At 46.3% G+C, this 12,680-nt stretch overlaps 1 protein-coding gene across 2 annotated transcripts in view; it reads right to left on the reverse strand.

The window, feature by feature from the left end:
• Nucleotides 1-7,603: 7,603 nt before the first annotated feature.
• LOC309330532 (transmembrane protein 132C-like) overlaps nucleotides 7,604-12,680 on the reverse strand; it is a 276,077-nt gene continuing 271,000 nt past the window's right edge. For both annotated transcript variants that reach the window (XM_081842225.1, XM_081842226.1), the window contains exon 9: nucleotides 7,604-9,376. In XM_081842225.1, coding sequence (XP_081698351.1) covers nucleotides 8,174-9,376 — 1,203 coding nt within the window. In that variant the 3' untranslated portion in view covers nucleotides 7,604-8,173. The remainder of the gene's footprint in view (nucleotides 9,377-12,680) is intronic.

A 12,680-nucleotide genomic window follows, 5' to 3' on the forward strand; every position in this document is an offset into this window, starting at 1 on the left:
TGAAATTCCCGGACTCTTCAGATTCAAAGCTACGGTATGCCACCTTGTAACGACACTTTTTAACAGATAATTATCTCATCTCAGCTTGCTGAAAGAGACTCTTAATATCCTTTTGCAGCTCTACAACTCCTGGGCCTCCTGAGTCCCTCGTCTGGGGAGCTCCGATACATTTGCCGAGAGCGATGCCGTCCTAGACGCTCTATCCACTCATTGCTGGGCCCCCTCCAGAGTTTCAACATGCTGGCACTTTCAGAAATGCAAATCTCGACATTTTGACCCAACATGAATTTCTCAAATAAATGATATTTCACAGCCCAACGGCTTCCTCCCCTGCTGAGAAGAGAATTTATATTTGCATTGACTTAAAATGACTTCTGATGGAAGGAGGGGTGAGGAGCGGGGAGGAATGATCCATTGCTTAAAAGCATGATGTTCCATCCATAGCATCAGGGAATATCTGTTGGGCAACAGGAGGACTGTTCGTTCAATATTCTTGCTTTAAATACCACCCCCCCTTAAGATCTCGGAAATTGTAGTTCCAGCATCCACTCACAATTTGGTTCAGATAAGTCCATATGAATGTGTGAGCAGGAGTAGGACATTTAATAGCTGACGCACAAAAGTATTTTGTAGCTGAAAGTATTGGGTAGCTGGTACACACTGGCATTTAGTTTATCCGGCAGTTTTAGATTGCTGACAGGGACTGTGGCCTTGAGTAACTGACCACTGGTAACTTGCGTTAGATACCTGACAAAAATCAAGCCAACCAGTCAGCTAGTCTAAAGTGCTCATCTACTCAACAATTATATTCCCCTTGTGCAGCCACATTCAACATTTTGATATTTTGAGACTTTCAAACTCAAAACTGCAAAACTGAATGTGTTGCCATATTTCAAATAGCCTTGAATATGCAAAGTTTGACCCTTAACAAACTACAGTTCCCATAATCCTTTGGGGGAGGCTATGACTGTGGGAAATGGTATCATGGTACATTAAATGCAGAGGCTTGACAACCATATGTCAGGAGTGCTCTGATGGTGTTTCCTGCTTGGCAGGGGGTTGGACTCGATGGCCCTTGTGGTCTCTTCCAACTCTATGATTCTATGATTCTATGAAATGTATGGTGTGAATGTGGCCTTCGATGGTTGACCTCAGCTGCAGGAAAACTATGATCCTTATGTTTCACTAAGGTTTAAATTTTAATTAAACTATGGGTTTAAATGTAGTTAGGCTTGTGCTCTGTGACTAGTTAGGCCCCCACACAGCAGACATTTTGAGGCTTACAAGGCTCTCAGAGCAGCCATTCTGTGGTGGTGTCCACAACAGTTTATCCTGTTCCAAAATTGGCCCTAGGGGATCCTTGATTGGGTGGGATCATTCTACAAAATTGAGTGAAGCATTAACCCAAATCACAGATGACAAGTGTACCTGCTGCCCCAAAGCTAGCACCTTCTTAAAAAAGAAAAAGAAAACTGTGAATACTTGGCCCTACTTGGAATCTCCTGGAGCTTCACAGATTGCTCTCACACACTTTATTGCTCAGTGGTAGAAAATATGGCGGAAGGGCAGGGCAGACGGCCGAGGTTCCCACTGGCATCGCCATTCATCAAGCTCATTCTCGCAGTCATCCTCGACATGAAAAGCTCCAGAAAACCTTGTTTCTGCCACAAGTGACTTTTTTGAGCAGTTCATCATTCATTGTGCCATCTCAGTGATGGATAGCAGGACTTTGCCAGAGCTGCTTGGCGAGACTTGGGCTTGCTGATACTTTCCCAAGGACATGAATCACTGTGTTCAACCTCACTTACATGCTAATGGGGGTCAGAGACCTATTAGAGTGTTTTGTGCTTCCCCTGTGAAGGCTGTGTATGGTGTTTGTGTGTATGTGTCATCAGCCTGTGGTAACCAAGACCTGGCCTCTGCTTTTATGATGCAGTCTGATGAAACGGAATCAATGGGGCAGGTAGGTAATTTTAGGCTCTTGGAGTAAGTGTTCTAAACGGAGCCCCTCCGTCCTCACTTCAAGATGTGATGAACCACCCCGGCGTTTTGGGTCCCTCTTGCTTATTCTGTGCAGTGGGATCTTGGGCTTCTGTTCCCCAAAGTCTTGCCTGGATAGCACCATTGAACAGAATCCATCCTCTCAGATTGATACAGCCTAGCTGTTTGGGCCAAGTGAGGTAACAGATAAGGTATCAATGAGGCAATGCCTGGTCAAGTTCAAAGTGTTACTATTGGTATACAAAGCTCTTAGCAACTTGAGACGGGTTTACCTATGAGATTGCCTTAACCCATAGACATAGGAGCCAATATTTGAGGGGACTGGGCCCCTCCAAAGTTGTTGGGCATTGTCATTCAAATGGTGTGCATCCACCGTGTCATGTGATCAGTTATGTGGGGTACGGCTTACCTGCCCCCATGCAATATTTTATTCAAGTTGGCACCCCTGTCCATAGACTCAACACTTCAATCAGCAGAATTGACACTACTACAGGTGCCACAAAATACCCATGCCACATTGGTAAGAATAAGTCATTTAGTGTGGCAGCAGCACCCTCACTTTGAAACTCCCTGCTTACTGATATCAAGCAGAAGCCTTCACTGTAGGTGGGGGCTGGCTGATGGCAGACTGAAGAAGAAGAAGAAGAGTTTGGATTTGATATCCTGCTTTATCACTACCCAAAGGAGTCTCAAAGCGGCTAACAATCTCCTTTCCCTTCCTCTCCCACAACAAACACTCTGTGAGGTGAGTGGGGCTGAGAGACTTCAGAGAAGTGTGACTAGCCCAAGGTCACCCAGCAGCTGCATGTGGAGGAGCGGAGACGCGAACCCGGTTCACCAGATTATGAGTCTATCGCTCTTAACCACTACACCACACTACACCACACTGGCTCAGACTGAAGTTGGTGGGGCAGTGTCCCACTTGCCCAAATGGAGCAGATTCCATTGGCCATTGTTTTAAATAATCAGGCTCTTCCTACATTCTCAGAAATGGTATACCCTACACCATATGAATAGTAGGCAACACCACTTTCCCATGTAGCAAGCTGTTGACCTCAAGCTGAACATGACATCTCCAAGAAGCAATGAAGCCTATTGAGAGTGCAGGATTACTGCATCCCAAGTAGACCTACTAGAACTACTAACTAGATCACAAACTGGATCACTAATTGGGGAGAAGATTGTAGCTCAGTGGTAGAACATTTGATTTGCAAGCAGAAGGTCCTAGGTTCACTCTCCAGACAGGGCTAGGAAGGATCCTTGCCTGAAACCCTGGAGGGCTGCTGCCAGCCAGTGTAGACAGTTCTGAGCTAGATGGACCAGTGGTCTAACTCAGTAGAAGGCAGCTTCCTATGTCCCTAATGGTCTGTGGTCTGTGAACATATTGAGCACCTTTTGACCCTGCCACTGGCTGAAAATTTCTGAATTTTTATTTTATTTTAATGTTGCCAGAGGTATGTGCAAACACCATTGCTTAAGGGCAGGAAAAATAAGGCATACTTTTAAAGCAAATGCTTTTTCATACCCATAGGAGCCTCCTGTTATTGTTGGACCAACTTCCACCACCCCTAAGCTTTGGCCCTTTGAGTTGGGTCTGATGGCAGCTGGAGTTCAATGACATCTGGACAACCACAGCTTTCACCAGCCATGGCCAGGTTCAAAGCATACACATTTCCATATAAAACAAGACACTTATTTGCAACACACAAACACCCCTTTCCCACTTCATTGAAGCATCCTTGTATCTGTCTCTGCAAAGGATTTTGATTTGATTTCCACACTTTCACCAACAAACCTACTGATCAAGCCATGTAAAGCCTTTTAATTACAATTTGTATAACACATATAAATAAATATTACATTCTTTGAGTCTACAATGCATACTAGGCAAATTTTGTTTTTTAAAAAGTCAATCTATGTTATAGGGTGGTGGGCTTCGTCACACCCAGACAGTCAGACAAACAAAAGGGGGGTAGGGAATCTGGACCCAAATAAAACTTAATGAGTCGTTCAAATAATAGTTGGAATTGATGAAGGCAAGCAGAGTGTGTTCCTATTTAGCAGGCAACACAGGGTGCAGCTTTCCAAAGATGTAGAAGAGAGTGACAAGACCGTTAAATCTTAACAAGATTTTGCTGTGAATCAGGAGGAAGAAGCGAACCTGGAATGTCAGGAACTGTGCTCTTTCGACCCCTTGCCATTTGGACCTGCAATTAGAATGTTTTCTTGGGCTATGATAGTCCTCCCTGCCACCAGGGGAGCTCCACTCAGCCAGGCAGCACATTAGTTTATTTTGACCTTGTGTTTTTTAAGCCCCGCCCCCCGGTTTAGTCCAAGGTTTTGATTGGGTGACAGGCAGCTTTGATTGGTGCTCCTTGGCTTCTAAACCTGGCTCTTTTGGCTGTGAGGGTATGTCTGCTCACTTGCTTGCCTGTCTGCCAGGTCCCTCTTAGGCTCCAGTCCTGGGCACGTGGGACTCCCTGCTTCTCACCTTGCTAAGCTTCATCTGCAGCAGCCAGCAGTTCTTTTCCTGGTGTCAACTTTCCCCTTGTGCAGGGCCGGCCCAACCATGAGGCAAGGTGATGCAACTGCCTCAGGCAGCAGCATTCCCTGGGGCAGCAGATCCCAATGTAGATCTTAGTTCCCCACATGTTTCCTGGTGTAGATCTTCACTCACCCCTTCTTCCCTGGCGGGGAGGGAGGCACCATCTTGTGGTTTGCCTCAGGTGTGAAAATGTCTCGAGCCAGCCCTGCTGCTGTGGCCTAACCTTCTCTGGGTGATGCAATATCATGGCATAAAGTTGCACACATGAGGTCACCGGGCTTGGCTTTGGGCTTATGGTAGCTGCTGGGAATAGGGGAAGGACTATAGTTCAGCGGTAGAGCATCTGCACTGCATGCAGTAGATACCAGGTTCAATCCCTGGCATCTCCAGCCAGGCCTGAGTGGGACCCTGCCTGAAATCCTGGTAGGTTTAGACATTATGGTTGCAGATACTCATATTTTCTGTCCTGACATTCTGAAAGCTGACATCCTCTTCCGCTTCTGTAGCATGTGGGGCAGAAGAGGAAGGACGAGCCTTCAAAATCTTCTTCCGGGTGTCTTTTGTTTTACTAATCATGGAGGGGTAAGGACCATGCATTGAAACCCACCATCTTGTGCACCAGGAATTCTGCTGTCCCCAGTATCTGAGATTTCCCCAGGTGCTGCTCACACACTTCCTCACCCTTGAGGACTGGAAATTTGCTTCCATGCTTCTGAGGCAAAAAATAGTCATCTCCATGCTTGGAAGTCATGTGCATTTTTTCTTCTTCTTTTAGGATATAACTTTGGTTGTGAGAATGAAACTAGAAAGTTCATTTCTCCCTCACTCACCTGCAAAAGACTTCCCTCCTGGACATAGTTCAGGAATGGTCAATGCCTACCTTGTCAGGACTACCTTATTGTTCTAGTCTGAAGGCTGAAACAATACACCTGTTTTGAGATCCTAAGAATCTCTAAGTCAGTTTTCAATGTTCTGTCACACTGTGGGGTGACCAAGAAAGAAAAGTGGGGCTACGTAGATGAGTGGGTGGAGCAGCACCACAAGGAAAAGGTCCAGCCCCACTTAAGTGATGCACCTTTTTCCTTGCTCCCATATTTATGAATGACTGCCACTCAGTCCTATGGGGGTACAGTAGTGGGGTGCGGGAGGAAGCCTTTGGTTCTGATGTTGCAGAACTTCAATCCTCCTCATCCCATACCATTGGCTATGCTTGATAGGGCTGATGGGAGTTGTAGTTCCGAAACATCTTGAGGACCAAAGTTTATGCACAGCATGGAAACAATGGAGCACTGCTGTTGGGGTGTGGGGTGCCAACATTGTAGTGTTGCAACTCCCCTGCCCACCCAAGTAGAAGGTAGCCATTTTGCCACTAACTGGAACACCGTCAATATATTTCCTCATCCTTGTAAAGACTATTCTAACATTACAAGGGAAGGGCCATAGCATTTTAATGATGCCTTCTACAAACCATTGCCTCCTCTTCCAAAACACACGGCACCTGGGATGCCCAAAGTCTCCTTTAGCCTACATTTCTCAGGTCTTTGGGCTTCCATTCAGCTTGTGGAAACTGTGGGGTTTGCCCAAGTTTGGAGCAGGACTGGCCCCACCTCTTGGCTTGGCTTAAAACACCAGCCTCCATGATGAGATGTGGGAGAAGAGACGTAGAACAGGGAAGGGGGAACCTGTGGCCTCCCAGATGGTGCTAGACTGCATCTCCCATGGTCCTTCACCATTGGACATCCTGGCTGGGGCTGGGAATTGGAATACAAGGATGTCTAGAGGGCCACAGGTTCCCCAAACCCAATGAAGGGGTGCATACAGATTGGGGCTGGAGAAAAGACTGGAGCTCTCTATCCTTGCCTCCCGCATGATAGTCTTGATGGGTTTTTATGGATAGCATGTTTAATATCCTGTTGTCTTGGGATGAAACCACAAAGGGAACATCACAATGGAAGCACCCACCACATAGAGGATCCTATGCAGCATTTTGTCGGTGTCATTTGTCTACTGATGATAAGGCTTTATGCCAAGGGTAGCCCAAGTGATGCTTGGCATATGTTGGACTCCAGGGCCCATCAGCCACTGCCAGATGGCCACATGTTCCGCCATCCCTGGTTCAGTCTGTAATGGAGTTGGGATCGCCTAACATCTCATACTTCACAGGTACATCATACGTGCAATCAGGAACAATGAGGTCATTGATTATTCAGGTTAAGAGATGCATGTGCTTCTGGAGAAGTTGACAGTTGTTAACTCTGCCATTCCAAAATGTTCAAGAACTTTTGACAAAAAAGATGGACATGAAATATGCACCCAGCATCCTTGCCAGTGGTGGCCTCTGGGACTGGCAGGGCAGACACCAGGGAAGCCACAATGGATGGAGCCTGAGCCAATGGCAGGTGGCACCAACTATTTCCACTTTTGTCCTGTCTTCCTCCCTGCTAAGCTCCATAACTGCAAAATAGAGACTTAGGAGGAAGAAGCTGACATCCAGGGCCAATCCCTGGACTGGCTGTGAGAAGGCAGGCAGGGGGGCTCGGAGGAATCAAGAATGAGGTTGGTGGTGAAATTGTGTGTATGGGGGGAAACCCCAGTCCAAAGTGGGAAGGGCTGATAGTTGGCAGGTGGGTGGTGAGGGCTGAAAAGGCTGCTTCAAGGGCCAGATCCAGCCATCAGCTGGCCCTTAATGAAATTCATGCATTCCAAAGGCATGCCACACTGAAATGAAGTGCTTGTGTTGATCATCTCCAAGTGTTGAGAGTATATGTAAACTAATGTTGGGATATTATTTTTGTTCCATAGAAAAACTCCTTGGTTAATTATTGCCCCCCACCCGCTGCATCCCTCCAAAATGAAAAGTAAGGAATGAAAGGCAGAAGAGTGGGGAACAAAGGGGCGGGGGACCCTACGTACAGCATTTGACACAATCTTTTTTTAAAAAAATTGAACTGTAAAGAAAATAATATTGTCTCTCCTCTGCCTGGCATCATATCCTGTCTCCAGCTGCAGTGACTGTATGACTATTACCTTCAGACAGTCTCTTCATAAGTCTCAGTATCATATTTTTGATGCTTTATTAGAAATATAAAGAAGTTTTCTTTCTTTTTTATTATCTTTTTTCCTTTTTTGTAAAAAAAGAATACTTTTGGTACCTTGTGTTTAATTGTCTTTGACACCCTAATCATCCATATCATAACCTCACCTTGTCCCAGCACATCATACTAGTCAGTTCAATTCCTTTGGGCTGTCCCAAATTCTGCCAAGCTGGTGCCCTCAAGATGTTTTGGACTACCAAATCCCATCAGCACAGCTGTACAGGCTGGGGCTGAGGGGAGTTGGTAGTCCAAAATTTCTGGAGGGGACCAGCTTGGTGAAGGTTAGCTTATCCAAATGGTTGGACATTCCATCTGGGGAGGGGGAATAAGAACAAGCCATCATGAACATCTTTATCAAATACCTCTCCCTGACTATATATATATATATAATCTGTTGTGTGTAAGTCTGTTCAGTTCCCCCCACAGTTCACACACACACAAACAGATCCATCTTATTCCGCAAGTCCCTCCCAACTCAACTGAAGGCATCAAGGTGTGGTTGCTAAACCATAAAAAAAACCATCAACTGAAGCTATGCTTTGTCTTTGAGCTTCTCCATGTAGTTTCTTATCTCTTTCGACTCCCCCAGGTCCATGTCATGGCAAACCCATTTAATGTCATCTTCATTGCAGTTGAGGATAGAGTTGATGGTGGGGCAACCATCGTCTGGAGGGATGGTGGTAAACGTCGTGAACTTCACCCGCTTCCGCTTGGAGGTGGGTGAATGCAAAGGGGGATCGGGTTTTGGCCCTTCCCCCTGCTTGCCCCCTGAGTCAGCCGACCGATGGATTTGGCTCTGGATACTTTTCGGTGTGCTGCTACCATTGAGGAGCTGGTTGCTCTCCTCAAAGCCTATCCCTCGGTCTATGTTAGTTGTGCGTTCGTTCTGCTGGGGGGAGACATCCGCTCGGTTCTCTAGGAGCTCACTTTCATTCCCAAGCCACACCCAGTCATGGGAGTGGCTCATGGAGGTTTGCCCTTCCATCGGAACTTGCTTGTGCCGGTATTTTAACGTGAAGGTGGCACAATTTATCAGGAAGACAAGGATGGCAAGGCAGAAGACTCCCAGCAGAGCATACATCCCAATCTCCAAGTCACTGAGACCCCTGGGTGCCTGCACAAGGTCACTGTCCTCTGTGCCACCATTGCTTTTGGGAAGGTCAATTTGCGCTGGGAAGTTGGTGAAGTCAATTGGGATGTTTTGGAGCTGCCCGTCATCCGAGAGCTTTTCTCCATCCAGGCTGTTCTTAAAGACTTTGCTTTTGATCGTAGACTTTGCAGTGGTGCCAGCTTTCCTGACGGAAACCTCCTCTCGTTCGGCAGAAGGGCTTCCATAGTACCGCCCGTCTTGCCCATACCGCTCTTGGTCCAACACCTTCTGCCTTCGGTCGCTCGCATGGTTCTCGATCTCATCGGCATCGTAATCGCCGGCCCCATGGGAGTTGGCATCATTCTGACCAAACTTGACCTTGATGCTACCGTTGCCTACGGAAAGAACACTCTTCCTCTTGGACTTCTGGCAGGTTTCAGAGATCATCATGTCCACTTTGACCAATGTGCCTTGTCCTTCGCCTTCTGCTGCAACCACTGGCCATTTCATAGCAGAGCTCTGGTGGGCTGAAATGACTGATTCATCGAGAGAGGAAGCCGAGAGGGAAAAGTCTTTGGGGTCGTAAATGTCCAGTGGGGTCACTGAGCCATCGCTGAACTGGATCCAGGAGCTGACCACTGCTTCCTAAAAGATAAAGGAAATGGTTAACCACAAGATCTGAAACGGGCCCTTCATCTCACAGTTGCATGGAGAGATAGGTATAGGTTTTCCTGCTTCCTAGCACTAAAATGAAGGATTATCAACTCAAACGAAATTGCAAATAGCTAAAACATGGAATGGGTTACTCAAGATGTAGTGATGTTCAACAACTAGACAAAATCATGGCAGATATAGATATCAATGGTTACCAGTCATGATCACTGTATACTGCCTTTAGGATTAGTCACAATAAAATGTTTCTAAGTATCAGTTGCTATGAAATATGAATGGGAGAGCTATATTGCAGCCATGTTCTCGTGTTCCCATGGGTCACTGTGATAACAAAATGTGGACTAGATAGACCTTTGGTCTGATCCAGCACGGCTTTTCTTATGTACCATACTACCTTCACAGTTCTGAGATGAAGTATTCGTCTGCATGTGCATAGGTGTCATGCATGTGCATAGGTGTGAATGGGGAGGGGGAAAAGATAATTCTTTCTATTTTCATTTTTCCTCTTCTTGGAAACAGGAGCAAAAGGACCATCATTTAGCCAAACTGTGATTGATACATTTTTTAATGGTGGCACCCCAATTATGGAACCATCTCCTCACCGATGTCATTTTGCTGCCCTGCGAAACCTTTCCAGGTCTATTTCCCCATGATTTTTTAATCCAGAGTAACTCATTTGATCTTTGTCAGTGTTTTTATGCAGCCTTTTATTACTTAACTTTTATTTCTGCTGACGATTATGCCCTGGTCTCTATAGATCTTGTTGCTTGGATATATGTTCCTTTTAAATTGTTTCTTCTCATCTGCTTTTATTGCAGGTTCCTTTTAAATTGTTTTTATTGTATTTCCTGAGATATATATGTTTTTATTAGCCACCCAGCGAAAGTGTTGGAAGGCGGGGGTAGAAATCCCCACATTGAATAAATAAAATATCCATTTTCATCAAAGCTGGAAAGAGGGAGGAAGCAAAATATTAATTAACAAAGCAACCCCTCATTTTTTATTTTTTTTTAGGAGGGGAATCCTATAGCAGAGCTACTGCCACTTCTTCTAAATCACTGTAAACACGGCAGGTGTGTTTTTTCTCTTTTTTTCATGGAAACACAGGGAACTGCTTTGCAGTGAATCAGACCCTTGGAGCATCTCAGTCCTTTCTATACTGACTGGCAACTGCTTGCCAGGATATGGCAGGGGATTTTCTCAGCCCTTCCTGAAGATGCGCAAGGACTGAGCCCAGGACCTCCTGCATTCAAAGAAGATGGTTTTACCAGTGATCTACAGTGGTGCCCCACAAGACGAACGCCTCGCAAGACAGAAAACCCGCTAGACGAAAGGGTTTTCCGTTTTGGAGGTGCTTCACAAAACGAATTTCCTATGGGCTTGCTTCGCAAGACGAAAATGTCTTGCGAGTTCCTGCGGTTTTTTTTTTCTTTTCCTCCCCTTTTTCTAAGCCGCTAAGCCACTTATCAGCTGATCCACTAAGCCGCTTAACAGCTGATCCGCTAAGCCGCTTATCAGCTGATCCGCTAATTCGCTAATCCGCTTAACAGCTGATCCGCTAATGGGCTTGGTTCGCAAGACGAAAAAACCGCAAGACGAAGAGACTCGCAGAATGGATTCTTTTCGTCTTGCGAGGCACCACTGTACATTCCTTCCCCAAATCAATATCCAAGTTAAAACCTGATACAGGGACACAGGAAGCTGCCTTAGTGGAGGCTGTCAGTGTTTGAAAAAGAAAAGGTTCTGACCTCCTTTTTACTCCTTTGCCTAGTCCTCAGACCTTAGTTGGCACAAAAGAGTCTTTGAGAAAGAGTATCCTTGCAGAGTATGGCTGCTTTTATTCTTAAAAAGTCTCCTTCTCCAACCACGACCGACAGCTTTTACATACACCAAACACAACCAGCTTTCTACCATCCAACCAATCCACACCAAACACTAACATTGGCCACTCTATATATACAGGTACAATTTGGTGAAAGGTTGCACGAGTCATTGTAGGCTGCTGACTCATGCTGGCTTAGTTCTTTTAGCATTAAAGAAACTGCGGCCATTTTTTAGGCGTGACAGGGGCTGGTTCATTGGGGCAATCAATCTCAGTCTCCCTCAGCCAACTTGCATGCAGTCCCTGGGGTGGCCCTGGTAGTCAGCTTCCTCCTGCTGAGTCTCAGGTTTGCCCTTCTGGAACTCAACAGGGAGGAGGGAGGTGGGGACAAAACTAGAATTAGTTGACCCAAGTGCAACAGCACTGCCTCTACTTGTGACCCCCAACACCTGGCATTCAAAGGCATATGGCGTCCCATTGTACTGTCCAATCATAATGCCAGCATATGTTACCAGGTTGTTTGCAAGCAGCTGAGATTTGTTCCACCCCAGCTCAGAACAAAGGGCATTGCTACCCTTCTGGTTAAATTTCAAGCTTTTTGCTGACAACAGCGAAGGGCGTTTAGTTCCCTGGGAGCCTGGGACTCAGCTAATATTCCATTTTGAAGCTAATCCACAGCATGCTTTGCAGAGACCAGGTGAGGGGAAAATGTACCATGGCACTGCAGAGAAAGGACAAAGGGCTCAATGTTTTTAGAATGCTCAACATGTTAAGTTGGAAAGGACCCCAATGGTTATTTAGTCCAATCTCCTGGAATCGCTGATAAGGGTCTGGAAACCAAGCTTTATGAGGAATGGTACAGAGAGTGGGTATGTTTCGCCTGGAGAAGAGGAGACTGAGTGGTGACAGCCATCTTCAAATACTTCATTGGAGGTTTTTAAACAGGGGTGGGAGGTCTCCTGCATAGCCAGGGGTTGCACTCAATGTCTTCAATGGTCCCTTGAAACTCCACAATTCTATGATCCTTCTGTTGAAGGCTAATTGGGCTGTGGGGGTGTTTTTAGTGTGCTTGGGGGGCAGCTGAGGAGAGGAGGACTATACTTCCTGGCTGTGTCATCCCCCCACCATAACTGTCCCTCCTCCATTTGACATCCAACTGCAACATGATGGGCATTTTTGGCAGGGAGGTCACAGCTGGGGAAGGAAAAGTGAACATCACAAAAAGCTACTGGCTACAATAGAAGGCTCCCCACCCCCCAGCACAATTACAGCAGGAAGGAATGGGGCCCTTTTGGCACTCGGGGGTGCCTCTGTGGGCACTTGGGTGCTGTGTTGGTGACTCATGGTCTAAGGCAGCCTTTGCCAATTTGGTGCCCCCGAGAGTACCACTCCCATGATCTTCAGCCAGTGCTGTGCTGGCTGGGGCTGAAGGGAATTGTAGCATCTATGAAAAAA

The sequence above is a fragment of the Podarcis erhardii genome (assembly GCF_964252035.2).
Source record: "Podarcis erhardii genome assembly, chromosome: 15".
In the NCBI taxonomy this organism is placed as follows: domain Eukaryota; kingdom Metazoa; phylum Chordata; class Lepidosauria; order Squamata; family Lacertidae; genus Podarcis; species Podarcis erhardii.